Raw genomic sequence first — 25,788 nt, 5'->3', positions numbered from 1 at the left:
TTTGCGACGCAAACATTTGCCAGTAAAGAATGTTTTGATGATGGTCTTTTTTATTTATTCAAAATGTAAAAAAAACTCAAGGCACAATTTTCTTAATGGTTCAGCGGTTATGCAGCCTGGATTACGCAAACACGCATGCACTACCTTTGCACTTTTGCGTCCTTAGACTTCCAGAGCATTCCATTCATTGACTTACGCAAACCCGACTGTCTTTTCTCATATTCTCCAAAGGGGCATGCAGTTATTCCACCCAGCCTTACATAAAAAATTAGCATTCGAGTAAAAATACCCCTCAAATAAATCAAAGTTGGCCGCAACAGCAATTTTAAGCGTATAGACTATAGGCTATATTTACACGTCTACTTTAATGTCTGCCCTGATTCCTTGGGGATGCTCAGCCTTATGAAATAGTTTATAGCTATAATTATTTTGCGGATTTTAAAGTTTCCGTTTAATGATAGAAGTGAGCATCAGCGACCTCCATTAGATCACAACATGATAACTTAATAATATTTAATAACGTTCCAAAAATGGGGGGGGGGATACATTTTCGTAACAGAATGTTTCTCTCATTTAATATGCACCGCCTTAACAGTCATTTGCCATTATTAAACACGAATTTCTCACCACATTTTATTTAAATTAAGTAGTGTTAAGATGTCTTTGTTAAGGACAGCCTTTTAAAAAAGCCCCCTTCCTTTTGCACTTAGACCTAATTCATTAGCAGTAATCCCTATGCAAGGCGGGGTCACGCTGATCCCTGTCGGGCCTTGAGTGTGTGAACCTCAGGCACCTTCCCACACCTGCATTATCTTAATCACTGCTACGAATTAGCGGTTTGTTAGTGGCAATTATTGTTTTATGAGCTGCCGCCAATACGCACCGCGTGGTTCAATGGGTCTGTTGATAACAGGCATCTAATTGTATTATTTATCCCACACGGGAAAAACGTAGTAATTTGAAACCGACAGCTGGTTAAGGTTAGGCGACGTTGCAAAAGTAAGCACTGGGAAATGTAGGTAAAACGAACGTTTCGGATAGGTTTAGTAAAATAAGTAGGTTATTATAGAAACAGTAACATCGCGATTATATAGGCTGAATAAAACTGTGAACTTGAGTTAGAGATGTATGTAAAAACATGCCATTAGAAGTCCTATAAACCTATTACTATAAGGCAAACTATGTGTCTAATAGACCTATTAGATATAATTAAATGCATGTTTTAACTACCACGGTACTCTTAACCAATATGTATTATATGGGCACTAATATGCGTACGTAACCTGTTGCAACAAAAAATAAGATTAAGTAACTCTAATGAATAGAAATATCTCGGACAATACTGAGATTCTTTACACTAGGTTGACGGTGTATATAAAACTAACGAATTGAGTATCCTATACGGTACGCTCCAAATTACAAGTGAACAGACAAGTTGCTTGGATCCGTAATTGCCCTTAAACATACTGTATACGATATTTTCAGGTTGGACGCCAGGTGGCGCAAAACGGACCCGCAATGTAGCTTATCGTCCAGTGCTCGTACGAGCCTCGGTTTTGGAAGAAGGGGCGAAAAAGCGGAACAGCCCCAAACTTAGCAGAGGCTGTGGACGAGCCCTCGGATCCCAGTTTTCTACTCCAGTGTGCGGGTGCAGGTAGCTGGGATCCGGCCGTAAAAACTTTAATTTATTTTAATCCCTAGTAGTGGATGTAAAGATACCACCTCGAGTCTAGCGGAATGAATCAAATGCGGCCAGCGGTCCTGTTTCGGGGATGTCAGATGAACTTTCTTCGACTCTTTGTCATACGACTTATTGCTCTGGGGATGCGCACTTCAGCGGGTAAGAGACAAATAATTCATTATAATGGTTTTAAGCTTCGCCAGGAATTCCTGATTTCTCATGTTGCGGAATAAGTACTTCCAGTAATAATTGTTTGATTTGCGCTTTTACTTATTGGAATAAAGGGTTTCGTTTTTTTCGAATTTTTGACCAAAAGTAACTTACTGTATGTCTGCTTATTGTGCATTGGGTAGTCTACGTTATGGGCTATGATGTATTTCACACTTGCCGGATTAAATTTAATTTCTTTAAATGCTTTATGTTAAAGATTATACGTATTACGTATACGTGTATTTACCACAAAAATACTGCAATTAAGCTACCAAAGTCTATAGGCTATACATCCCTTCTAGTTAGTGACTGGCTGCCGACTATCTTTCCTTTTTTGACTTGGGTTTTGGGAGAAATAATTCGTAGGGCTATACATTGGGCATCTTAAAAGTCAGAATTGATAGACGTGAAGTGGGAAGCCTGTCTGCTGGATGTCCATTGTCCATAGTGTAAAGGACACACGGCAGACACTCCGTCTGATATCGCATGATAAGATGCAGTGTATCCGACGTCGATCTGCCGAGAAAATACGCAGATTTCTATTCCTCTTATCGGGAGCCTAATGTAAACTATTTCTTCCTGCCCCCTTTTCGGAAATGCAAGTAACTCTGGTGAACGGTACACATCGAATAAACTCTGGTTAGACTTTGATAAAGTTGCCTTTTCTGGCAAGTAGGACGATCTGATGAATGTTAAGAAAAACAAGCACCATTTGCGTAGCTAACATCGGACGTTTTGATACATAACCAAGCAAACAGATTTCACCGGTTTCGGGCAACTCAGACCAGATGTTTACATTTGCTACAAATAATAATAATTATTATTAATAATAATAATCCATATTGTATTCCCTTTCAGTATTTTAAATTGTATTTATTTATGCGCTGCTTAATAGTACAGAGGATAAACTACTTTTTTTTCCCAACTAAGCTACCTACTGGTTGGGTTTTACAATACATATTTTCCGAGATCAGGTGTGTGGAAAATGGATGAAGGCAAATTCCTATTCAGTGCAAATAAAGCTTAACCGTGTAACACCGAGTTAATCTCCAGCTATCTGCAAATGAGCTCTTAAGCACTTGAACAGGCGTCTTCGCACTGAAAAGCCAAACCACCTTGACACTCGCCATGCCGCCGTCTTATAACACACCCCAGCGAAACCACTGAAGCTGTGTTTTACATTATGTTTACATTTCTTTAAATGTAGTTTTAATGTAAATAACATTAGGGGGCTGTGGTAGATTACCGAGCCTCATCGCTGTTAAATCCAAACACTCTGGGACCTTCTCCCACTTAACCTGCGCGAGGTTATAAATAGCTCCCGCATAACCGTGAAAGACAAACAGGTACCCAAATACATCCGTCTGTCCCTTTTGTCTAATTATGAATTAATCTAGTCTCTTGGATACTTAAAACAACATCGTGTGGCTTTATTATATTTTTCCTGGACTAAAAACCACGTGGGAACAAATTAATAACCTTACACGAGGTCTGATAACAGTGGAGTGCCTACCAGTCAGGTGGTATCAATTAATCGCCAATTTAAATAGGAAATACAAAAGAACTGCACGGAAATTTCAACTTTCGCCATAATGCTCACCAACCTCTAATATAAAAAGGAATTTTATTCACGTACGAATAAACTATTATAGAAAAATCTGCGACATTGAAGTGGGTGTATTTTTAGCATCACTGAAAATCGCTTGTACTATTTAATTCGGTTTTATTACGGGGATGTAATTTTTGCAGAAAGGTGCGTTTTACGTGGAATTAATTCTTGTTTACAAGCCGTTTCTGGGCGCTTTCCTGCGTAGGCACGTAATGTAGTAAATCCCTAAACAGGAATAGACGCCTCATCAGAGTGAGTCTTCAGCATTGTAATTTAATATCCCCCCCAGTACATATTACAGTCACGATGGGGCTGGACATTGACTACAAGCTGGGTTTCGCTGTTGGTCTTTTAAACCGAAGTCGCTGAGAGAAATGCAAACAACTTTGAGTCTGGGTGGAGAAAATAATGAAATACAAGATGGGGATGAGATGGGGGCGGGGGGAGCAAATTCCCAAGAGCTGACCTCTGTGTGGTCTTTAATCCGTTTCTTAATATTATAGTTATTCAGTGTGTATATGGGATACTGCTTTGGCAAAATCCCACCCGATGCTGTTTCCGTGCAATGAAGATACCAGTCAAATACAAAAACCGCTGTGACGGTTCCTTAAAGTAAGATTGGAATATTTTATGCAGTGTTATTTAAAAATGTTCGCAAATACCCCCCCCCAAACGTAAGCCTGCAGTGATATTTTGATTAAGTTTATATTATTTCTTAAATAATATTATCATGTCAAAGGCGGGGGGGGGTGGCTTTGGCATTACATTTGCAAATTAATTTCCTGTAATTTACTGTAGTTTGTCATAATCCTAAAAAGTGGCGCTATGTAGAGAGTGGAGTGTTCCTTCGTACCAGTTAGTTAATATTAGGAGACCGCGGCTTGTTCCTCTCAGGAGTCCGGGCGGGTCGCGGCCGCTTTAAATCTTCCTTTCGGTGTTAGTGTGAGTCCTGAGTGTTAAGTAGCCGTCGCAGCCGGAGGACCGGCACACTTACGTCTTTGTGAAACCCCCAACTCTCTCAGGCGTACTAAACACCTCTGCTTAAGGAGTTCTCGAAGATTAATATTTGTTTTAAAAGGAAAACATTTTATGCCCCCCCCCCTTTTTTTAAAAAACATTTTCTCTTCTGTACACTGCTCTGTTCTTTCATTGGTCAGGCCTTGACATATTCATTGCCGTCTGTCTTTCCCAGAATGTATGACTCTTTAATTCTGCCTTCGCAGCGAGAATAGCATAAGGAGTAATTCCATATGTTGATGTCCTGGCAGAGATTTATGTGGAGATGGCAAACATAAATGGTTGGCGTGGTAGGGTAGCGCTTCTGAGGGTCAGTGACGGGGTGGCAGTGAAGGGGCACCCTGTCTCTCGCATCTTCTGGCCCCAAACTTCCTCCTTTCGTCCCTGCCAGCGGCCCCTTGTACTGGGCCACTCCCCTCCTCCCTTCTTGGCTCGCGCCGACTCCGGACGGCAGCCATCTTCGGATGATTGGCAGCGCGGTCCCGCCATTCATCAGTCTGTTTTCGCGGATCAGAAGAAAGCGAACCAAAGGGGGGTGAAGGTATTCCGAAGCGAGCCTGCGGTGTTTTGTCAGGACTGACACTGAAGTAACTCGTCAGACAGTAGATTAAGCTGTTTGCTCCGGCGAACACTGAAACCCAGCAGGAAGTTGTCAGTATTCCGTTACTGATCCGAAGGGAGACACTATGGGAATATGTGGGAGTGTCTACTCTGAAAGACCAAAGAAGGCACATTTATGGGAATATTTGACCTTAACCGAGTGAATATTTCTAACCTTTTTTTGGATAATGCACTGGAGAGTAACAGTTACAAACAGTATGAACTCCTGAATATTGGAAGAGGCCACTTTCCACTGTAGATATATGCAGCTCTGGGACAAAAGTGAGACAACTGTCAAACATCATTTTAAAGTCCTGGTTTAATCCTGCTTCTGTTGGCAGAAGGCGACACTGCAAGGCAGGTTGTGTCCAGGCTCACAATTTCTAAGACGGCAGTACACAAGAATAAGGTGAAGCAGGAGACGCTGGGAACGACCAGAAGCCAGACAGACAGAGGGCAGAACCGACTTTCTAATGCCAGAGATGAGCGTTAACTTATAGTGTCTTTATGAATCAAAGGCTGACATCAAGTGTCTTTCAAAAAGAGTGAGAAGCGTGAAGTGCAGGTGTGAGGTGCACTGATAGGACAGTGTGTATCAGGCTCCTCGAAGCAGGACTGAAGCCCATAAAGGAAGGAAGAAGCTCTTCATCAATGAGAAGCAGGGAAGAGCCAGGCTGGAGTTCGCAAAAAAATGCATATTTTACACAAATATACATTGTTTACCTTCTATTTGCTAAGAAACCACATTGACAGCTGATAACTTGTTGGAAATGTTTTCATTTACAGGACTTGACCTTTTTTCTTTTTTACGTGACTCTAAAAATCTCTTGTAATATGTAACTTTTAGCTTCAATGCTTTATTCCCCGAAGTTCATCATTACTGGTAACTTTGTAAAATTGTGCACAGTGACCTTTCTGGATGTGACCTAAATGAATACGGTGCATGTTGATTTCGGCGCCGTTCCTTGTCTGCTAGGCTGAATTGCTCCGGTTTTCGTTCTCTGTTCAGCTGTCTGTCGCCCTCAATAACATTACAGCGAGCTACACCAGCGTTTAATGACCTGCCGGCGAGGAACAAGCTCCCCTCTCTCTCGAAACAAATTAAGGGTCTTTGTAACACCGGGGACTCGACAAAAAGAAAAACCGCACATTCACCATCTGCACCGGGCTGCTGTCGGGCTTGGCGAGCGAGAGTCAGCTTGGATTACGGGAAATTAAGTTTTATGGCCGACTAATGGTTTGTTCCGAATACTGTGAAGCCTTAACTCTGCGTTCCCTCGAGCCTCCGGTCACGGGGGTGAAGTCGCTGTCGTTGTGAGGGCTGTCATCTTCTCGGTTGGGTTTTTCGTGGATGGATGTTTCAGAAGTGAAGGACGGAAGAAAGCAGGGGTTTACGAGCGCGTGTGGATAATTCGGAATGAGGTGTGAGCTTGATATTAGCTTCCCTTCAACACAAGGCCGTGTATGAAGTTATGAACGATTTTTTTTTTTCCTCGTTTCTACGTCACGACTTACTATTTATCAGTATCCATAGAAACTCTAATCTGAGCCCATTTTTAAAGCTAATTCTCTGCGCTTTGAAGATTTCGTTCCCTTGAAGAGGTTTAGTATAAGCTCAGTAGACGGGCTAGTTGACTTCCGGTACAGAATATACATTGGATTTAAATATTATGGGAAAATCTAGGAGCCACACCAGGTGGCATTGAGACGCAGGCAGGGTTGCTGCTGCTGTTCCCGCTGGTGTCAGCACCATATGAAGGGACTACAAGTACATGACTTTATGTGCTATTGCTTTGCCTGCCGAATTTCGTGTGCAGTTCAGTGCAGTGAAGAGCGATTTTGTTGTCCCATTGGAGCGGATCTGCTGCTGGTGGCTTTGACAGGCTCCAAAGTAACCCCCACCCCCCCCCCCCCCCAACTCAGTTCAACACTCTGACATCCAGCAATGGAGGCCGGTTCCAAGAACACGTGGACTGACTAAGGTTCGAACCCTCATCACTCATCAGCGATCCAGTCGACCCTGAAATTCGCGGTGCCTTTGCGTTTTAATAAGGCGGCGAGTGATGAGATGGTGTGGGGAACCACTTAGGCCCGTAAAAGCTGCTGTTTTTGCACTTAGCGGCTGGACCTGGGATGTAGGTCCCAGCCGAGTGTCCTCGGCATGCGGCGGTATCGTGCCGCCCGCCCGCATTTGCTCCACAGCCCCGGGGTGGACGTGAACATGCACATAATTCTGTAGAACTTGTATACACAAAGCCCCCAAGTTGTGTGGGGGGAGACGCTTTCCCCTCCCACCAGGGCAGGTTACCCAAACGTTACATGCTGAATGAAGGGGAAAAAAATCCTATGTGGGATGTGATGTGTGTCCAGGTTTGGCTGGATCCCTTAGAGGTGGATTGAAGGAAAAATAATCGGAATGAAAAGGTTTCCCACACAGCGAACTTTTCATATTTCCACCTCGACAGTTATTTCATTTCCGTCTGGATGTTTATCAAACCTGGCACCGCTTTTATTTGATTATAATATTATTTTTTTCCCTTTTAACTTTGGAGTCATACCAAGTGCACGTCTAGGCTCCGGTACCTTCCCTGCCGCTGTGGCCTTTTTTGCGAGCGCATCGATTTCAGCGGCGCAGGAAATGAAACTTCGCTGCCAGTAGCGTGCCAGGTTTCAGGCCTGCTGGAGACTTGGGAAGAAATTTAACTTTATTTATTCTTTTTTGTTTCTTTTCCCTTATTCATAAGAGAGAGAATCGCTCCCCCACCCCTAATGCCTTTGAAATGCGTGGCAGTGAAAACCAATTTAATTCTGTTGTGGCCGGAGCGGAAATGGTGTTTTCAGATTTCCGATAACACGACCTAACTGCTTCCGGAACCCATCCGAGTTTGGATGGTATCTGTGAGCCCAGTTAAGTGGGTCTGGTCACCCTTCTATCCCCCCTCTCCTCTGCTTCCCCCGCCGGCGCATAGAAAGGCCTGGAATCTGGGAACGGGCTGATTTTCTCATAAGCCGTTCGAGTGCTTTCATCTCAGCGTGACTTTATTGCGCATGTGTGTTTTTCATGATGCGCCCTGTGGTGTCCCGGCCAAGGCAGGGTCGGTGGGTTCGAGGGGGGGGCAGCTTGACGGCAGGCGTGAGGAGGCAAAACGGCTTTCCCAGCATGCCTCTGCAGTGCCCCCAACAGGGCGAGGGAGAGAGGGCGTTCTGCTTACTCCACCCCGTGCCTCTCGCATCATAAAACCCCAATTATCTCCTCTTTAAAGGGACCTAAGAGGCTTAGTAGCACATGATTTTAAACTTGTCTTTAACCTCTTTCAGTCATTGCCCCCAAGCTCACCTTTACCGCTCTTAAACCCACCCGCCCACCCCGATCTTTCACAGATATGACGCATTTCGGTGAGATTGCCATCGAAATAAAAATCCCACTCCTTTCAGATTAGCTTGTTATCCTCTAAACCCTTTGACCAGCCCCTGAGTTTAATAGCAGCTCTGAGAATACAAATCTGTTTTTTTATAGTGTCCAAATGCATGTTTTGGAAATATTAGCTGTGATTTGCAGGCTTACTGGGATGGGTAAACGGCATCCCCTGGAATCTGCTATGGTTGTATTTTGTCTTGTGATCAGCTGTTTACGCTTGCCAAGGGTTGCTTTGTTTTGTCAGGCACTGTTGGTCTGAAATCAGTGCTCTTCTTGAACCACTTCTCCCGGGGATTCATTGCTGTTTTACGGGTCCGGTCGCTGGGGCCGTCGTCACGCGTCTGTCTGTGACGTAGAGAGGCTTCTTGCAGCGGCATCCCTGCTCGCACTCTTGCCTCTTCCAATGTTCCTGTCGAGCACCGGCTTGTTTTCCCGCCCCAGGAAATTACACGTTGTATTTCTCCTTGGATGTTTGCGTTTAAACGGCCTCATCACGCTATGCCGCCTCCACGTTCCCCGCACCGGAGTCGCCGTCGTTAGCCTCGTGTGGGCGTTACGGCCACCCTGATGGAGATTCCTCCCACTCGAGCACTTCTTAAGTTAGGCACCGTTTACTCCACACACTCCATCACCCTGGCAACCCACCACCTGGCAACCTGCTGATTTCTCTCCAGATTAACTTTATGGGGTATTTATAGGCAGCCTGTCCCACAATGCCAAGGAAATCCAGAGTGAATCCAGATTCTGTGATTAGGACACTGATATTGCTTCTGTGAATTTGGTTTAGGCTCCCGGGTATCTGTCTCCTCTTCAAAAGTTAGTTAATAATGATCTAAAGAAACTGCAAAATTACATTCAAAGCACCGTTTTGATTAAAGTTGTTAGTTTTGCATCTTTAGAACTTCATCGACTTCTGAGTATTCAGTGCCTTGATGCGTCTAGCCAGTCAGCCAGTCTGTATATGGTCATAATTTTTTGTTTATTGGCTGTTCTGTGCCCATTTTAGATCCAGGCCAAATAAAACGTTTTAGAAATAAAATTTTGCTTATTTGAAATGTCTACTTGGCATTTAATTCACAGTTTATGAATTGCAAAACCTTGAGCTGCTTACAGTATTTTTCAGGCAAACATTTTTCTAATATTTATACAAAAGCATTTAAATTTGAGGAATGGCTTTCTGCAATTACGTTTGGTTTCAACGGGGGTTTTCCTGTGTAAAGAGTATTTGTGGCTCCACGGTCTTGAAGGTGGTCTTGGACGGCAACCAAGACGTGTGATTGCCTGGATGTTTGGTAATGTGAAAGCACTTAGCAGTGGTTTTCCAGGGAACCCAGATATGTGAAATAAAGCAGGGATGTTGGTTGGAGGAGGCCCCGCCAGCTCTGGTAATACCATCCTGAGCTCGCCTGAGGCCCTTGAATATGGTCGTCTCATGGTCCACCACCGCAGATCACTTTGAAGGTTCATCTTCGTTTTCCTCTGGCCACCAGCTTTGGGACGAAACGGTGGTGCTTCACGGTAACCACGGCGACCATGAGGGAAGCGCGTGGCACGGACAAGCCGGTATGTGGGTGGGTCGCGGCTCAAGGTCGAACCTCTCCTTCATTCGGAGTGAGGGTGGGGTGAGACTTTCTAAACAGGGGGGCCCGCAGTTAAATACCAGGCTTGTTGTTTGGACTGCAGAAACGTGGCTCACGGCACCTCCAGACGTTACAGATGTCTCACCTGGGTATGGAGGCTTCTGCTGAGAGACTTTGCCTTCCTTTTCAGTTGTCCTTTCCCTGACTGCTCTGGCTCTTGAAATACACCCGAACGCAGGAATACCCCGACTCTGCCTACATCAGCCTAGCTACTGGGAAACCCCGCTGTACTTCCACTACCAGCCTGAACAGTGCTTCTGTGTGCTAAGTTCCCAGTGTAGTGGGGCCTGTTCGTTTGTCGGTGGTGGAATATTTGATACAAGTGGCAGGGGTGTTTCTAGGATTTGACCCTCAGATAAAATCAGTAAATGGATTTAGAACAGGGTTTCCCAATCTGGTCCTCATGGACCCACGGTTGGTCCATGTTTTTTGTTCCCTCCAAGCTCCCTGCCAATAAGCCCACATTTTTGCTCCCTCTAAGCAGCTGGGAGGTAGCAAAAATGTGGACTGTTTGTGCACCAGAGGACCGGATTGGGAAACACTAGTTTAGGATAATAATTCTTCAAAGGGGCTGAGACAAAAATAGTGTGGCGGAATCCTCCCTTAAAAATGGGTTGAAGTCGCCTATATTAGATAGTAAGTAGAGGTGCCACTTTCCTGTGTCTCCCCTCCACCATAAAATATTAATACATGGACAAGAATCTTCTTTTATGTAAATAAACCCATAACCGTTTTTAGCGCTGTAATATCTGTCCCGTCATGAATGTTGCACATGTGAGACCAGGAGGAACGTCCCTCCGCTTCACTGTGTATTTGTACATGGGTGGGATGACGGTGAAGCTTGACTTGACTTGGCTCTGCTTGGCGCTTTTGGTGGGCGCGTCTCCTTTACATGGCAGAGTGCTTTTCATTTCACCACGGTAGGCATTCATCTCTCAGGCGCGCGGCGCAGAAATCCGAAGTGTGTGCCGAAACAAAAGCAAAAAAACGGGACCGATAGCGGCCGGAGTTTCAGGGAGGGTCGCCGAGGGCCAGACATGAGGTCACTTCTGAAATCCCGTGAGCTGAAACGCACCGCGGTCTGATGGCACCGGCCTTGGCTCTGCCGGGTTGCTGTGAGGTTATGGAGCCGGTCCATGGAACCGGGACACCTGCGGAGGGTGTGCTGGACCGTCTTGGCACCCTGCTTGGGAGTCTTTCTCCCAGACTTACCCGCTATTATAGTGTGAGTGGGGGCCCAGTCTATGTACATGGTACCCCCCCCTTCCCGAAATGCCCCCGGTGCTCCACTGGGGGCTTGTCATCATGCTTTCTCCATTCCCCAGGCTCCTACACACTAGCTTTTTCCAAATTTCTGACTTTTTTCATAATTTGTGTATTTTTTCTGTCTGGGAAGTTGGGTGTCCTGTTCTGGGCTCTTTTTAGGAACGTTTGTCTGTCAGAGCCTGGATCAGGGGCTGGGATTCGATTGGGGGGGGGAGGGGGGCATTCCTGGCCTTCCGCTCACCTCCTCTCGACTTCTGCTCGTACCTTAAACAAAGTTCCTGTATATGAAGTTGGCCGAGAGAGGCTTTTTTAAACCACAAGAAAACTAAACTCTCCTTGTCCATCAAATCTTTCCCCGAATAGCCCCTTGTAGGTGTTAAATCATCACCTGTGGTTAGTCTAAATATACTACATAAACCTTCTTTTTAAGGTAGAAAATCCTCAGGTCGAATAGAACATTTTAATGAACGTATCGCTATCCACCGAGAAGCCTCTGTGGGACCCTGTGCCGTGGCACCAAATGCCGTCTGGCCCATGTCACACCCTCTTCTCCTCTCTTCTCATCCATCTTGTTTGTACTCTTCCTCCTAAGGAGGTATAATTTCAATACCAATTTTGTTTGTGTAGTGCATTCTCACAACGTGACATTGTGTCAAAGTGCGATACATTATCCCGCCCGGAGCCCCCGGTGTGCAAGCCAGAGGCGACAGTGGCAAGGAGAAACCCCCCTAAAAGGAAGAAACCTTGCGGGAAACCAGACTCAAAGGGGGAGTCCGTCCTCCTGGGACCAGCGGAGGAAGCCCAGAGTAACACAGTCCTGATCTATTAGGCAGAACTGAGGTATAAATGCGGAAGGTTCAGTGGAGGTACGAGTGAACATGGCTGATACGTGATTATTAGGAGAGAATCTCTGCGGTGATGATCCCCCCCCACACACACACACCATCTTCAGCTGTTAAGTGACCTCAGATAAACAAGAACCCCATATCTGTGGGTCTAAAAGGGGTGGGGGGGGCAGATGACCCTAGGAAGCAGGCCGGGGTGAGGATCAGGTTTAAGAGGTATGAGCACGAGCTCTGTCACGCTAAGCCCCCCCCCCGTTCCCGTGCCTGGTGAGGCTGAGGAATGCGGTGAGACGATGCCCCTCGCAGGGCGCCTGCTCAGAAGGCCACTCGGAGGCAGGGGTTTCAAGAGCAAGAATAACATTATTCCCGGCTCTGACTTTTCCTACACAAATACTTCAGAGGCCTGCTTCACCACCCCCCGTGTGGCACAAAGCCACCTTTGTATCTTGGCTCTTGCACCGTCACGGCAGGAATGCCTGGAAGGCGGGGTGCCCTCGCCCCCCCACCTGGCCGCTAAGAGCTGTGTCCGAGGCTGCAGAGGGGTTCGCGTCTCCCCCTGCCCTCAGAGGCGTGAACCCACGTCCTTCATCCTTCCCTGTGGTCATGAGGGTAATGAGTTCTGTGTCATACTTTATGGTCAAAATAACTGACTTCATGTTCCTTTTGCCTCAGAGATTACAGCTCCAGCAGGTGGCCCCAGGTCTCCTCCCAGGGGAAAAATTTGTGATATTTATTACAATGTTGCTGTAATATTAATCAGTCCACATGACAGCAAAGGTGCCATAGGGAGGCCTGAAGACCCAGACGTGAGAGAGAATGTTCTAGAAGAATGCCGTTTATATGGTCAACTGAAGTTGACAGACAATTAATGGCACAAAATAATGATAATAATAATAAATGTTTCCTTTATTCATCTGGCACTTTAATTCAAAGTGTCTTATAGTAGACGGGTTACATCATGTGCTCTCGGCTATTCGAACCCCTGACCTTCATATTGGTAGCACAATGCTATACTTGTTCAGTTACAGGAACTAAAATCAGTAAAAGGTAAGAGTGAAAAGTGTTATGTAGAGGATGAAAACAGGATTGCAGTTTCTGTGAGTTATACATGGATGTTTATATAACGCGGTTTTTCTTGTCCCCCCCCATCCCCCCCCGGGGAAATGCTCAGGGTCTGGATCTCGGCACCATGTTGGCTTTGTGTTTGGGTTTCCTACAACACGGCACTCGGAGGAGCAGAACCTTGACCACTGCTGTGAGCCCTCTGGCTCGTTCGCCTCGCTGAGTGACCTGGGACTGAAATAAAGCCGAGGGCGGGGCTGAACCGCGGAGCCCCCGCACATCCGTACGTTTGGTGCGACGGACCTCCTGCGTGGTCCCTTGACCCATGTACTTTTGGGATCTTCGTAGACCTTCTGCTTTTTCCAGAAAGGAAAGGCACCATTCCTCATGCCTTAGGACCAGTAATGCATGTCATTGCTTGGTGGGTGCAGTCTTGGCGCTGGGGGGCAAGGCACCATATGTTTATATGCCTGCTGCAGGGAAAGTGTGAGCTGATGTTAGAGGCTGACCTTGTATAAACATCTCGGTCCGTTTGTTTGTGATGGCTGCTGTTCATGGGGTGGATCTACCTTTGGCCCACGGTCTCCTGTTCCTTTAGAGAGTCTCCGTACCCCGTTCAGTTTGGACTCCCAACACTGACCGTGAACAGAAACACGAGTTTGCCGAAATGTGTAGGACCACAGAACTGTGTTCTCTTTTCCCACAGAAATCCAAGAATTATAAATCTAATCTTTCAGAGAAATTCTGAGGTATTGGGTGGAAATGAGGGTGTTCACGTTGTCTGTGCAGTGATACGACCCGTGTGTGGAATTCGCTTGAAGAAAATAGTCTGTATATTAAACTGCTCGCTACAAAGTCTATGGATTATCGCGAGTAACCAGGTGATCATTTCTGGTAAGAGACGTTGCTGTTAAATTTTTTCGAATGTATTTGTCTGGCATTAATCACCGCAGAGAGAGTGCTATTCAGTCTCATTATATAGGAGAGAAGCCCGACATTTCTACGGCCGATATCTCCAAAAGCATGCAACTCACAGCAGAACAACCTAGATGGCTTTAGTGCTTTCAATCCACTCTAATTTTTTATATATTTTAAGTTTTGGGGTGAACTGGCCCTTTAATTGCTGGTGGGGGCAGATCTAGAAATGACCCTGGACTACCCATGATCCAGAGATATCCTCTATCTTATTCTTCATGAGACTGTGACCAGGATGGCAGTCCCAGTCAAAGTCTGTCATTCCCTTGGGAACTGCTGCTGCCCCTTATTGGAGACAGTTGAGTTGTTTCGCTAAGTTGGCACCCAAGACACCTATGCCACCCTAATGGGTTGACTGGGCCTGCAGGATGGCTTCGTTATTTCACTAAAAAGGCGTGATGGGGGGTATTCCATGACAGTAGCTAAACAAAGCCAGACTTTCCCGAAAAAGTCACTCAACCTAGCACCATCTCTAAACTTCGGACTTCGGATCCCAGGCCAATGATCTGTGAAGGCACCTGCTGGGGGGGTTACCTGCGGGCTTGGTTGCGGTGTGGACTTTTCTCCTCTTCGCCCCCCTCTCAGCCCCCCCCCCCCCCCCCCCCCCCCCATTGTATCCCACTCTCTCCATTTTCTGCTATAGCTGAAATTTCGCATTCGTTTCGCTGCGACTCGTTTGCCTTGGAAAATCTCCGCTGATGTTTTTTCAACGACTTCCACATAAATCTCTATATAAATGTCCGAAAGAGATTTATGTCAGTTGAGGAACAGCCCTGCTTACTTAAAAAATGTAGCCTGTTCTTTTTAGGGAGATTTTTAAATTTGCCCTGAGGAATTTTGTTAGCTTGTCGTGCTCCGTTGCGTTAGCATGTGGAGCTGGCCAGCGGAGTCCGTAAGATTTTGACCAATGAGGTTGTGAATATTTCATTGCGATGTTTATGGAGTAAGGGGCCGGGTGGCTGGGATTGTGGAGGAGAGAGTGCAGTCGCCCTGGGTGACAGGGACACGCGCGGCCGTCTCCATATCGGCTGCTAACGGGGGCTGCTTCTCCTTTTTGAGGTGTCCATTTTCCCGCCCATTTTTTTTTGGGTTTCCACGTCTCCCTGGCGCTGCTCTGAGGTCACTTACCAAACCCCCCCCTATCTGTCACATTTTGCCCCCACTTGCCCCGGCTCCCCAGCAGTCCTGCGCCCGTCCCCCCGCCCACCTTCTCACCTCACTGTTTTTGAGTCGGGGTCGGTCTCCCGAAAGCGGCGCCTGGTGCCCGACCCGACCCAGTGGGGGGGGGGGTTGGCCCATCGCCTGGCGCAGGCAGATGCGGGAAGCGGCCCCATCAGCAGACAAAAAGGTCTTTTGAAGGAAGGCCGGCGACCCACTGGGATAATCCCAGCGACAATAATTGAGAGATGTGGAGTGGTGATGGTGGGGAGGGTGGGGAGGAGGGGAGGGGCCCCAACAGCCTAGGCATGGTGAAAAGGGCCCAAGGGGAGGCTGGCTGTCGGACCCGGACTCCCACTGCTCAGCCAGACGGAGCCTCACACTCCCCTCCCTCCTCCAAACCCCCCACCGCTCCCACCAGCAATGCACAGCTCACTGTCCCTTAGTCTCTTGGATCGGGACTTTGACCTGATGTCCCACGCGTGTCCCTTGACCCTGTGAGTGAGTAAAGAACGGATGGATGATCCCTGTATGACTCCCTCCCATCAGCAGGTACAGACTCTTACCTGTAGTGATGCCGCCCTTATTTTCTAAGCCTCTGTGCCTGCGATCGGAAGGTCGCCAGTTTGAGTCCCAGCCTCCGCACGTCTGCGGGCCCTTGAGCAAGGCCCTTAACCCCCCCAGCTCCCCGAGTGCTGCTGCGGGTGGCTGCCCTTCACTTATAGAGAGCAAGCTGGGGGAGGTGTAAAGAGAGTGTCCCCATGGGGGATTGATAAAGTATCTTCTATTATTATTCTTATTCAGAAGGGCACTTGGGCCGGCATGCTGGTGCAGTTGTTGGCTCTTTAGAAGCTGCGTTTCGGTCTCCGCCATAACTCTGTGTGTGGAGTTTGCGTGTCTCCAATTGTCCCTCGGGGACAAAACAAGTTTTTTTTTTTTTTATTTGATTTGTTCTGCTTATGTCGTCATGGTATTCCTTCTGGGTACTTCAGCACCCCCCCCCCTCCAGGGTAGGCTCCGGACCCCCCACAACCCTAAATAGGACAAGTGGTTTTAGAAAATGGTTGGATGAGCCGCCCTGGTCACATGGCTAACCCCTAACCCCACATCATGAAAGCTGAGTACATTTAAGGTCTGACCCCTCCCTTCTGAGGGTTTTACCGTCAGGGGTGCCAAATGTTTACTTGGCATGTCATGTGACCTGCGGGTTCTCTGTCGCCCGGCTCGATTAGGACGCGAATCCCTGTTGTGTGTCTTTGCTGCTTTTGAGTTTTGCCAATGAACCAGATGATAGAAACTAGCAAGCATGTTTCAGGGGACTGCCATTGTGTTGCAGGTAATTTAATATCATAAGAAGGCCAGGGGAGCGGGGCTGGGGGTTCGGACGGGAGACGTGGATTTCATTAGCGGCTGGGACGCCCGGTCCCACCCCGCCGGGAGCTGCAGCCCATTGTTCCTGCTGTCCACGAGCCTGACGCTTATTAAACGAGGGCCCTCCCGATGAGAATGCAGCACAAAGACCCCTTTGCTGTGCGGACGGCCAGCTGGGGGGGGGACATCAATATGTGCCAGTCAGAACCCAGTGTGGGGGGTGGAACAGCCAGCTTGGGCAGAGGTGCTGACTCACGTATAACAAGCGCGACCCAATAACCCCCCCCCCTCAGCTGCAGGCACCTGTCAGTGTAGCTTCATTTTGGCCGCGGGGGCTCCAGGCGGCATGGGAGGGCAAAGCTTTGATGGGGGGGCAGAGGTCAGGAGGAATCTCTCAGATGTGATTTGAAACAGAATCGATAGGGAGGGGGATCCTATGAAGGGGACATTCTCTCCATCTCAGTCTCCCACCCTCTCTCTCCTCCCCGCTCTCTCTCTACCTCTCTGTCCTCCTCCCTTTCCCTCTCTTTTTCTCCCTCCCTCCCCCTCTCTCTATCCCATATGGAAATACTCCTGGCATTCCCAGATTTATGATTTGCCAGGAATAATAATAAGATGGGCTGTGTGTGTGTGTGTGTCCCTCCTGTCACTCTGGAAACCAGCCATTCTAAGATGCACTTCCATGTCTTTCTTTTAATGAAAGGATAGAAGGATCATTTTAATTAATTTGACGACGCTGGTCGGTGCTCATTTTAATGGTGATGAAATCACAGCAGTGTCCCCCTCCTCAAAGTCTGTGTTATTGACGCTGCCCACATGTGCCAGACCTCTGATTGGCTGACACTGACGCATCTGATATGTTATTTATTTTGATTCTTCATGCCGTGATGCCCTCCCCACACCCCCCATTGGCATGGCGTCTCCTCCCAAAGAGCCGTGTCACACAGCTGGCCGGAAAATCAACCGTGCTACATGGACGGCACTGTGCCCCCCCCGTCCTCAGTCTTCGACTCCCCCCGCAATTCCTGGTTTGGGGGTCAAAGGCGACGGCCAACCGTCTGCCATTTACACCCTGGGCCTTTATGAATGCAGTCTTGGCAAAGGCCCGGAGAAATCTATTAGCTCTGACCTGGCCTCCGTGAAATTTGGCCTCTGTGTGCCCTTAATTCCTGTGCTTATTGCCTCACTGCTGATTACTGGTCTGTTCAACTCGGCGAAAAAGCAAAAAAAAAATTCATTCATTCACTTTCAGTGACTTGCAGCTTTCTCTCCACTCCTAAATTGTTTTCTTTTATCAGAAGTCATAAGGAAGCAGTTTACGGGCTCTGTAAATATTTCCCTGTGATTCTCTTCTTGTTTGTGTGTCGCTTAGCAGCTTAGAAGCCCGTTTATACCATTCCCGGGATGCTCGTGGCTGTTGGCCACACTGTACTGGTTCCAGTCTTGGGGTGTTTGTACTCTGTTAGGTTCTGGTGTGAGATTTGGCGGCGGGTTCCGTCTTGCCATTAAATGCGGCGTTCCGCTGATGGGTTTCAGATGCGAGGGGGCTGCATGCGTCTCTGCTCTGCCTTTTGCCCTGAAGTTGTGGACGATGCATGAATGGAGGAGGATTCCGTTTTTATAACTCCATAGTACGGTCTCACAGATCTGTCGTGGGAAGCAGCCATTTTTGGGGTGTTTATGTTGATGTGTCCTGAAGCTCTCCTACTGATGGGGTCCAGGATGGATGCTTGATGTGCTCCAGGTCCAGTAAGGCACTGCTAACTTCCTAACATGCCCACTTTGCTTGACCCCCCCCCCCCCCCCCCCCCCCCGAGGTCTTCACAGATTTTCCAATGTGTGCGTCATGCCAAAGTGACCGCAGATATTCTGGACTCTGAAATGCAACTCGACAGCAACAGCAAATACAACCAAGACTTGGATGTGTGGGTGTGACTCAGTTAGGATGCTGAGCCTGTAAACAGAAAGTTGTAGGCTCGAATCCCAGGATCGGCACAGTAACTTTGCCATCGGGCCCTTGAGCAAGGCCCTTAACCCCCAGTCGCTTCCGAGACTGGCTCGCCCTGCCTTCTCAATGGAACATTTGCTAAATAAATGAACCGTGAATGTTGGCTTTAAATAGATCCCGTCCTTTGAAATGTCGGTTTTATGCAGTGAAGTTTCGGTGGCATGCAGCAGTGAAGAAGGGAAAAGCAGCAGTGATTCCGATCCGTTTGCCGTGGTGAGAAATGTCACCCGGAGACTTATGTGACCTGCGTGATCCAGCACTACGCCGCCCCTATAATTAGCGACGTCTTCACCCGACCAATCATGCTGCCGTCTCATTTGAAGTCACCGGCTGGGCATTTCGGACATTTATGCCACGGATCCGATGAAATTCCATTGTATTCCGGCTCCTGGGTTCTGGGTTGATGTTGATTCTGGTGGATCCATCCATCCATCTTCCAAACCGCTTATCCTACTGGGTCGCGGGGTCTGCTGGATCCGTCAGATGCTATCCCAGGGCTGACGTTCCGTTTATCAGCTGTTCCAGCATGCTGTGTTCATTGAGCTGAATGTCGTGGTTTAAAAGCATAAAAAAAATGTGTTCATGTCTTTCCCCGGATGAATAGAGAACCTTGGAAAGTTGCGAAAGACAAATCGCGTAGCCATATTTACGGTCGGATGAAAATGTGTTTCTGTTTCCAGTTACCGACAGCCTTTTCCAGTCTGCACTCTTCTTTTAACGTCTGAAATTTATGGCCGTGGGTTTCCAGTGGGTGTTGGGTTACAGCCTGGGACGACGTGTCTTCTGGGTGAGTCCTGAGCCTTGGAGGATGCCATTGCCTCCGCGTTTGATGTGAGCCGCCGAGCTTAAACGGCAGCCTTGTTGTCATCGTGGGGCGGGGTAACTGGGCGGCGAGCTCACATGCAATTTGTCCCAGTGATTTGTCTTCAGGCATGAGCCCTAGAGTGTAGGACAGATCTTTCGCCCCCTAATGGTAGCTCTGGGTAAGAGCTATATAAGTGCTTTTCCTTAATTACACCAACCACACCGACAGGAAACCAGCTTTTAAGACTTCTGTCTTGCGTCCATCTTAAGGAATCATACAAGTTTGTTTTGACACCTTTTTGAGGTGAAATGTACAAAGGATCAACAATGAGACGAAAATAAAATGGACGGCACTGTTAAATATCTGTGTGAACATCATTCAATAGAGTGTGGATTGCAGTGTTGGCTATTATACAGAGGGATGGGAGATGCTGGCTTGACCCCACTAGGTTGTGGTTTAAGCCCCGTATCAGTCTGATTTGTGTTTAATCTGAGTCAGTGCAGTAAATAAGCAACAGCTAAACTGTAAACTTGAAATGAGAAAGTCGAGTAGGTGACTTAAACAAACACTGTGTGTGTGTAATCGAGCTCTCAGGGGTAATGTAATCACACTTGTTAACTTTTTTAACTAGCCCTTTATTATGAGACCAGGTGCTTTTGACGTCTTGCTTAGTGTTTCTCGACTTGGTCCTCAGGGATCCCCCTGACAGTTCACGGTTTTTGCTCGTTGAGCAAAAATGTGGGCTGTCTGGAAGGGAGCTGGGAGGGAGCAAAAATGTGGGCTGTCTGGCAGGGAGCTGGGAGGGAGCAAAAATGTGGGCTGTCTGGCAGGGAGCTGGGAGGGAGCAAAAATGTGGGCTGTCTGGCAGGGAGCAAAAATGTGGGCTGTCTGGCAGGGAGCAAAAATGTGGGCTGTCTGGCAGGGAGCAAAAATGTGGGCTGTCTGGCAGGGAGCTGGGAGGGAGCAAAAATGTAGACTGTCTGGTAGGGAACTGGAAGGAAGCAAAAACGCGGACTGTCTGTGGGTCCCTGAAGACTGGGTTGAGAAACGCCAAGCTAAAGAGCAGGGTGATGTGGATAAACATGACCTCAGTGGAGGGATATTCCCTGTGCCTGTATCCCAGACCCTGTCAGTTAGAGAGCTTCAGTGCTGGTTGTCTGGAATTGCTCTTTCTGAACTTCCTCTCTGGGCTACACCCCCTGGGACTGGACTGGGACCCGCGCAGGTCGCATGTATGTTCCAGACTCTCTTCCAGGGAAGGTGATATTTTTTTTTTTCAGCACCTGGTTTTTTTAGCCTGTTTTTTTCCCCAAGAAATTGGACTCTAAGCACTGATACTGTCCTGTGTCCCTTCTGAAGGACAGACGTGTTGAACGGACAGTGAGGACAGTCCCTACAGCGGAGCCTTTGCATCCTGTTGCTTTTCGCTACATAAATATCTGTTAGCAGAAACGGTTTGGCTTCTTGAAGCGGCACCCGGGCAGAGCAACATTTTCATCAAGTATTGTAGTGACCTTGTTGAAAATTTGACCCATTAATCCTGCTTTGAACTGGGTTACCCCTCCTCCGAGAGCCCAAACCAAAGTAGGAGGGCGCGGGCAATTTAAGAGTAGCATGTTTCAAATTCAAAATACCAATTTTCTGTTAATCCGAGAGTCTCTCTCCTCCGTCGGTTGTGTTACTTATTAAAAGCCAGTGAAGGGTCACCCAACCGTGCAGGAAGGTCATACGGCGCGGTCATTACTGCAGAAGGGAGGGCTTCGGGCATCCCGGAGCAGGCATGGGTGCTGGGTCACGGTAATGGTGGATAAAAGGGTCATTCTTCCTCCTGTGGGTGGGGCAACAGTGGTTATACACCCCCCCCCCCCCAAGATGGTCCCGGTTGCGTGTGTTTGATTATGTACCCAGAAGGGAAGCAGACTCCCCCCATGGCCCAGAGCCCCTGTCTCTTCGCGAGTGTCCCAATCAGCATGGAATTTCCTGCCCTCTGCCATGCCAGGACGAACACCTGTGTTTCTCCTCTTCTAGACACCAGCCTGGGCGGGTAGGCTTATTGGGGGGTGGGGGGCTTATTGGGGGGTGGGGGGCTTATGGCCAAATGACAGCAGTGGATGACGAAGGCCACACACACAACAACCAATAAAAATAAAGCATCTTTTTTATTTATTTTTTTTTTCCACCAAAGAGAAATTACACATCTGCTCGCAGGCTGTCAGGGGGGAGGGGAGGGCTACTGACCACGATACATATTGTGCCGTTATTCACCGTTGCCACGGGACTCGACCGACATAATTCATCAGCGGTTGTGAGTCTCATTACAATTAATATGCTTGCACTCTGTGCCCCCCCCCGCCCCACACAAAAAACACAGGAAAAGTCTGAAAGACCACCTGCATTGCCAGACCACCTGCCTGCCAAATCGGTGGTTTGTGACTGATGTACTGGTATGAAGGCAAACCTAGATGGTGACGTCTTTGCCCGATTGTGAAACGTCACGTGACGGATCTTAAACACGGGACCGCGTATCTCTGGTGGTGTGTCACCTCGCGGGTGAGGAGGACGACGAGTCAATACCGTGTTTTCCAGCAGGCGTTGGCGAAGACGGCTAATCCTAATCGATTCCATATCTGGGGCCTCACACATCCAGAGCAGCGCACGATGAAAGAGGCACATTAGAGTCATTATTTTATTATCATTTGCAGTATTTTTTATTTTTCTGGCCGCAGGCCGATGGGCCCGGCGTCACGGGTTAGATATTCGACAATGAACTTGTCAAAACACGGCCTCGTTACAGATGTTTAATTGAAGAGGATGAAAATGGCCGCTGCAGTATTAAAAGTCCTCAGGAATGAAGTGTCAGTACTTCGGGCGGCTGTGCCAAGGCTACATCTGTCTTTATTATTATTTTTTTTTACCAGAAAACACACGGGAAAGTAATCGGGCAGGGGGGGGCGAGGCTCCTGCTTTCATGTTTCTTATTCATCTTGATCTCATACTGTATGGACCTTTTGAGATGGAAAAAATACAAATTGCACTTCAGGGGGTAGGTCTGGAAAGGAACGCACTCCTTGAACGACAATAATTCAGCAGGAAACCAGAGCGAAATGCTAAAGCAAAGTCATTTGTCCGTCCGGACTCTCTCATGTTTGCGTAAATGAAGTAATCCGTCAAAACTTGCCGTGCCTTTTGCAGGCGCTGGCGGGGGCCGTGTACGGCAGGCTGCTCACAGCTTTCCATCAGCCCAGTACGGTTTGCGGAGGATGCATTTCTGATTCATATCTGATTTCCGGTCAGATTTTATTGGTTTTCTGCCTTGGCGGGGGGCAGGATGGGGGCGTGGTTAAGCTTCATAATTTCACCCTCAGCCCAAAGACACTAACCGAAAATATTTTTCTTCTGACAGTGCAAAGGAGGGGGGGGGGCACAGCTGCCTGGGGCACATTACTGGTGCTCGCCGTAGGCCAGAATTAGAATTATTAATGGTCCCCGTCAAGGCGGCCCACAGCAGAGGGGTACAGAGGGGAGAGATGGACCTTGTTAGCTCCCCAGCAGGCGGGGGTGGGGGGGGGGCGTGAAACGAGGGCCACGTGCCTAAGATGCCCCCATGTGAAATCTGAGTCACCACAAGTGTGCCACGCCGCTCCATGTCCGCTGGAACGCAGAAACCCCACCCTGACGTCCATTTTGGATGGATCGCGGGGTGTCCCATTACGCTCCGGCCTGTTTCCGTGGAAACGGCATCAGAGCTCCCCAGAGTCCCTGATCACCCTGCGTGTCTGTCAGCTGCGACTAGCTCTGGTGGGATATAGGGTTAGGGGCAAGCTATGAGCGCTTTGAACAAGTGTCACGGGACATCCTGTTAGCGAGGGGGTGTCGACGTGGTGTTTGCTAAAGTCAGTGCGTAAAGAACGTGAACTGTTAACCTCTCGTTAACCCCACCTGAAATCCAATGATAGTTAACTAAGTAGGTAGATAGGTAGACTTTAATCGCAAAGGAATTTGAGTTTATAGCAGTGCGACCTACACATAGCAAAGAAAGACATTTACACATAAATAGGCATAAATAATAAATGACAACAAACAGTTCTAGTGCAGAAGGTTGCGAGTCTGGCCAGACTAAGGACTAAAAAATGGGAACAAGGGTCCTTTCAAACAAGCAACACCACTGAGAAACTCAACTAAAGATAAACAGAGGCGATGGAATACAAGTCTTCGGTTACCCACGGGCCTTAGCACCTGACAGACATACCTCAGAGCCCTGTAACTCCACATCTGCCAGGCTCACCCTATTTTTAACATGAATGAGGTTATCGGCCTGATCAGCAGGGTCAGCTGGCTCTCATTACGCGTGGTGGCCATGTATGTGGGGGATGGCGATCGGTCACCACGGTAACGAAAGAGGTCACCCAATCCCAGATTTGGGCCTCAGCTCTCTGCCCCGGGTCGTCTTGCAGAAGTCCCACAGGGAGCAAAAAACTGTATCAACGTTTTTTTTTTTTTTTAGTCGATCTCCCTTAAGTGAAAGGAGGACATGAATGCAGTGAAGATAAATACATGTGAGTCAGTGCTTTCTGATAATGAAACTGGAAATGCTTAGTGTCTGAATAAGCAGCTACATGCCTATATGTCCATTTCAAAACAGGCAAGGTATTAACCAAGCAGATACGTTCCAACTCATTAGCTGATCTCAGAAATCTGCAAAGAGGAGTGCAGTGCAGTGCCTTCTTGCCGTTTCCCGAGCTGTGACCGAGTGCTGACCTGTATTCAGACCAATGAAAAAGGTTCAGTGGAAGCTGTGAATCGCCCTTAATCTTGCCTCCCGATTGCTTGGAAATAGTGCATCTATCTCTGCTTGTCCTTCTTGACTAAATGAACGGAACGCAGGTGCTTCCCAGTAAAACTTCTCCACTGCTGGCAGAAATATCCCCCTCTTTTACGATGTGGGAACAACTCTCCCCTTAAAAATTTCGTCGTCGTGCACTGTGTGCTGTGGTGTGTCGGACAATGACAATCGATCGCTACGTTCTAAAGTATTTGCAAGCTGTATTGAGATTTCTGCTAAACAATATCGCATAAAACGCATTTGTAGCTTTTAAGGGTAAGGTTCGTTTTCACTGGAGTCTGTGTGCACTCTTTCGATTTGGGCCGGTGCAGCTATTTAACCAAGTGCTCTGATTTCATGCTTGGCTTGGATCACACTCTAAGGAACATCTACCTCATAGCTATCAGGGGTCTGCTGGCAGATGGTTGGTCTTTGGGAACGTGTACTAAATTTCCTAGGCTGTCTGGGAGAGGATTCCCAGTAGATGGTGTTAGAGGCACCAAGTTTAGGACAGGAGAGGCAGAGAGAGTAATGGAAGGGTTAGGGTTAACCTGGGGGGGGGGGTGTTCCATTCCGGGGGGGGGGCAGTATCTCTGCTGATTTCCCCAACAGCCCATTCTCTCAGCTTAATTGGGGGCATTTATTTATACTCGCGTGTTTTTTGAAACACTGCGGTACTTAAACGCTGCTGTTTCTCGGAAGCCTGGGAAAAGCCCCCCCCCCCAGTCTTCAGCTGGACTTTTGATTTATTTACTTTATTTATTTGTCCGGAGCGGTAAATCTTACAAAGTGTATGTGATGATCTGAGGAGGGGTCCGGAGCAAGACCCCTCAGACCCCCGGATAATTATTAACCCAGAAATCGTATCTTAAGTTTTATGGTAGTAGAACAGCAGACATATTAATTACAATTTTAATTCTTTCTTTTTTTTATTAATTGTTTATTAATAACTGGAATTATGATAAAGAACAAAAGAAAAATTGCTTACAATTCATGCTGTTCCTAATCGATGCAACGAAACAATCCGAAAAATTTCGTTCCAGAATCGGAATGAGTAACTTTCATAAAGGTCCCACACTTTCCTAAATGTAACTCTAGTCTGTGTCTGGTTTTCAATCGACTCCATATTCGTAACTGTTGCCAACAGATATTATTCAAAAACATCATGTACTCAGTTGTGATAAGACTTTTATTTTGATGCATCGATATGTGTTAATACACTGCTGCAGTGACGTCCAACAAATGCAGCTGAACATGGTAGGTAGAGGGTCTGTATTGGAGGAGCCTTGCCTGTAGCCATG

At 47.6% G+C, this 25,788-nt stretch overlaps 1 protein-coding gene across 1 annotated transcript in view; it reads left to right on the top strand.

Annotated features, from left to right (window-relative positions):
- Positions 1-963: 963 nt before the first annotated feature.
- ror1 (receptor tyrosine kinase-like orphan receptor 1) overlaps positions 964-25,788 on the top strand; it is a 76,178-nt gene continuing 51,353 nt past the window's right edge. Inside the window, 1 exon segment of the mRNA XM_048977392.1 lies at positions 964-1,840. Within this exon segment, the coding sequence (XP_048833349.1) occupies positions 1,738-1,840 (103 nt within the window). The 5' untranslated portion in view covers positions 964-1,737.

Source organism: Brienomyrus brachyistius, chromosome 15 (genome assembly GCF_023856365.1).
Source record: "Brienomyrus brachyistius isolate T26 chromosome 15, BBRACH_0.4, whole genome shotgun sequence".
Classification (NCBI taxonomy): domain Eukaryota; kingdom Metazoa; phylum Chordata; class Actinopteri; order Osteoglossiformes; family Mormyridae; genus Brienomyrus; species Brienomyrus brachyistius.
This window is presented reverse-complemented; position numbering and strand designations above follow the sequence as displayed.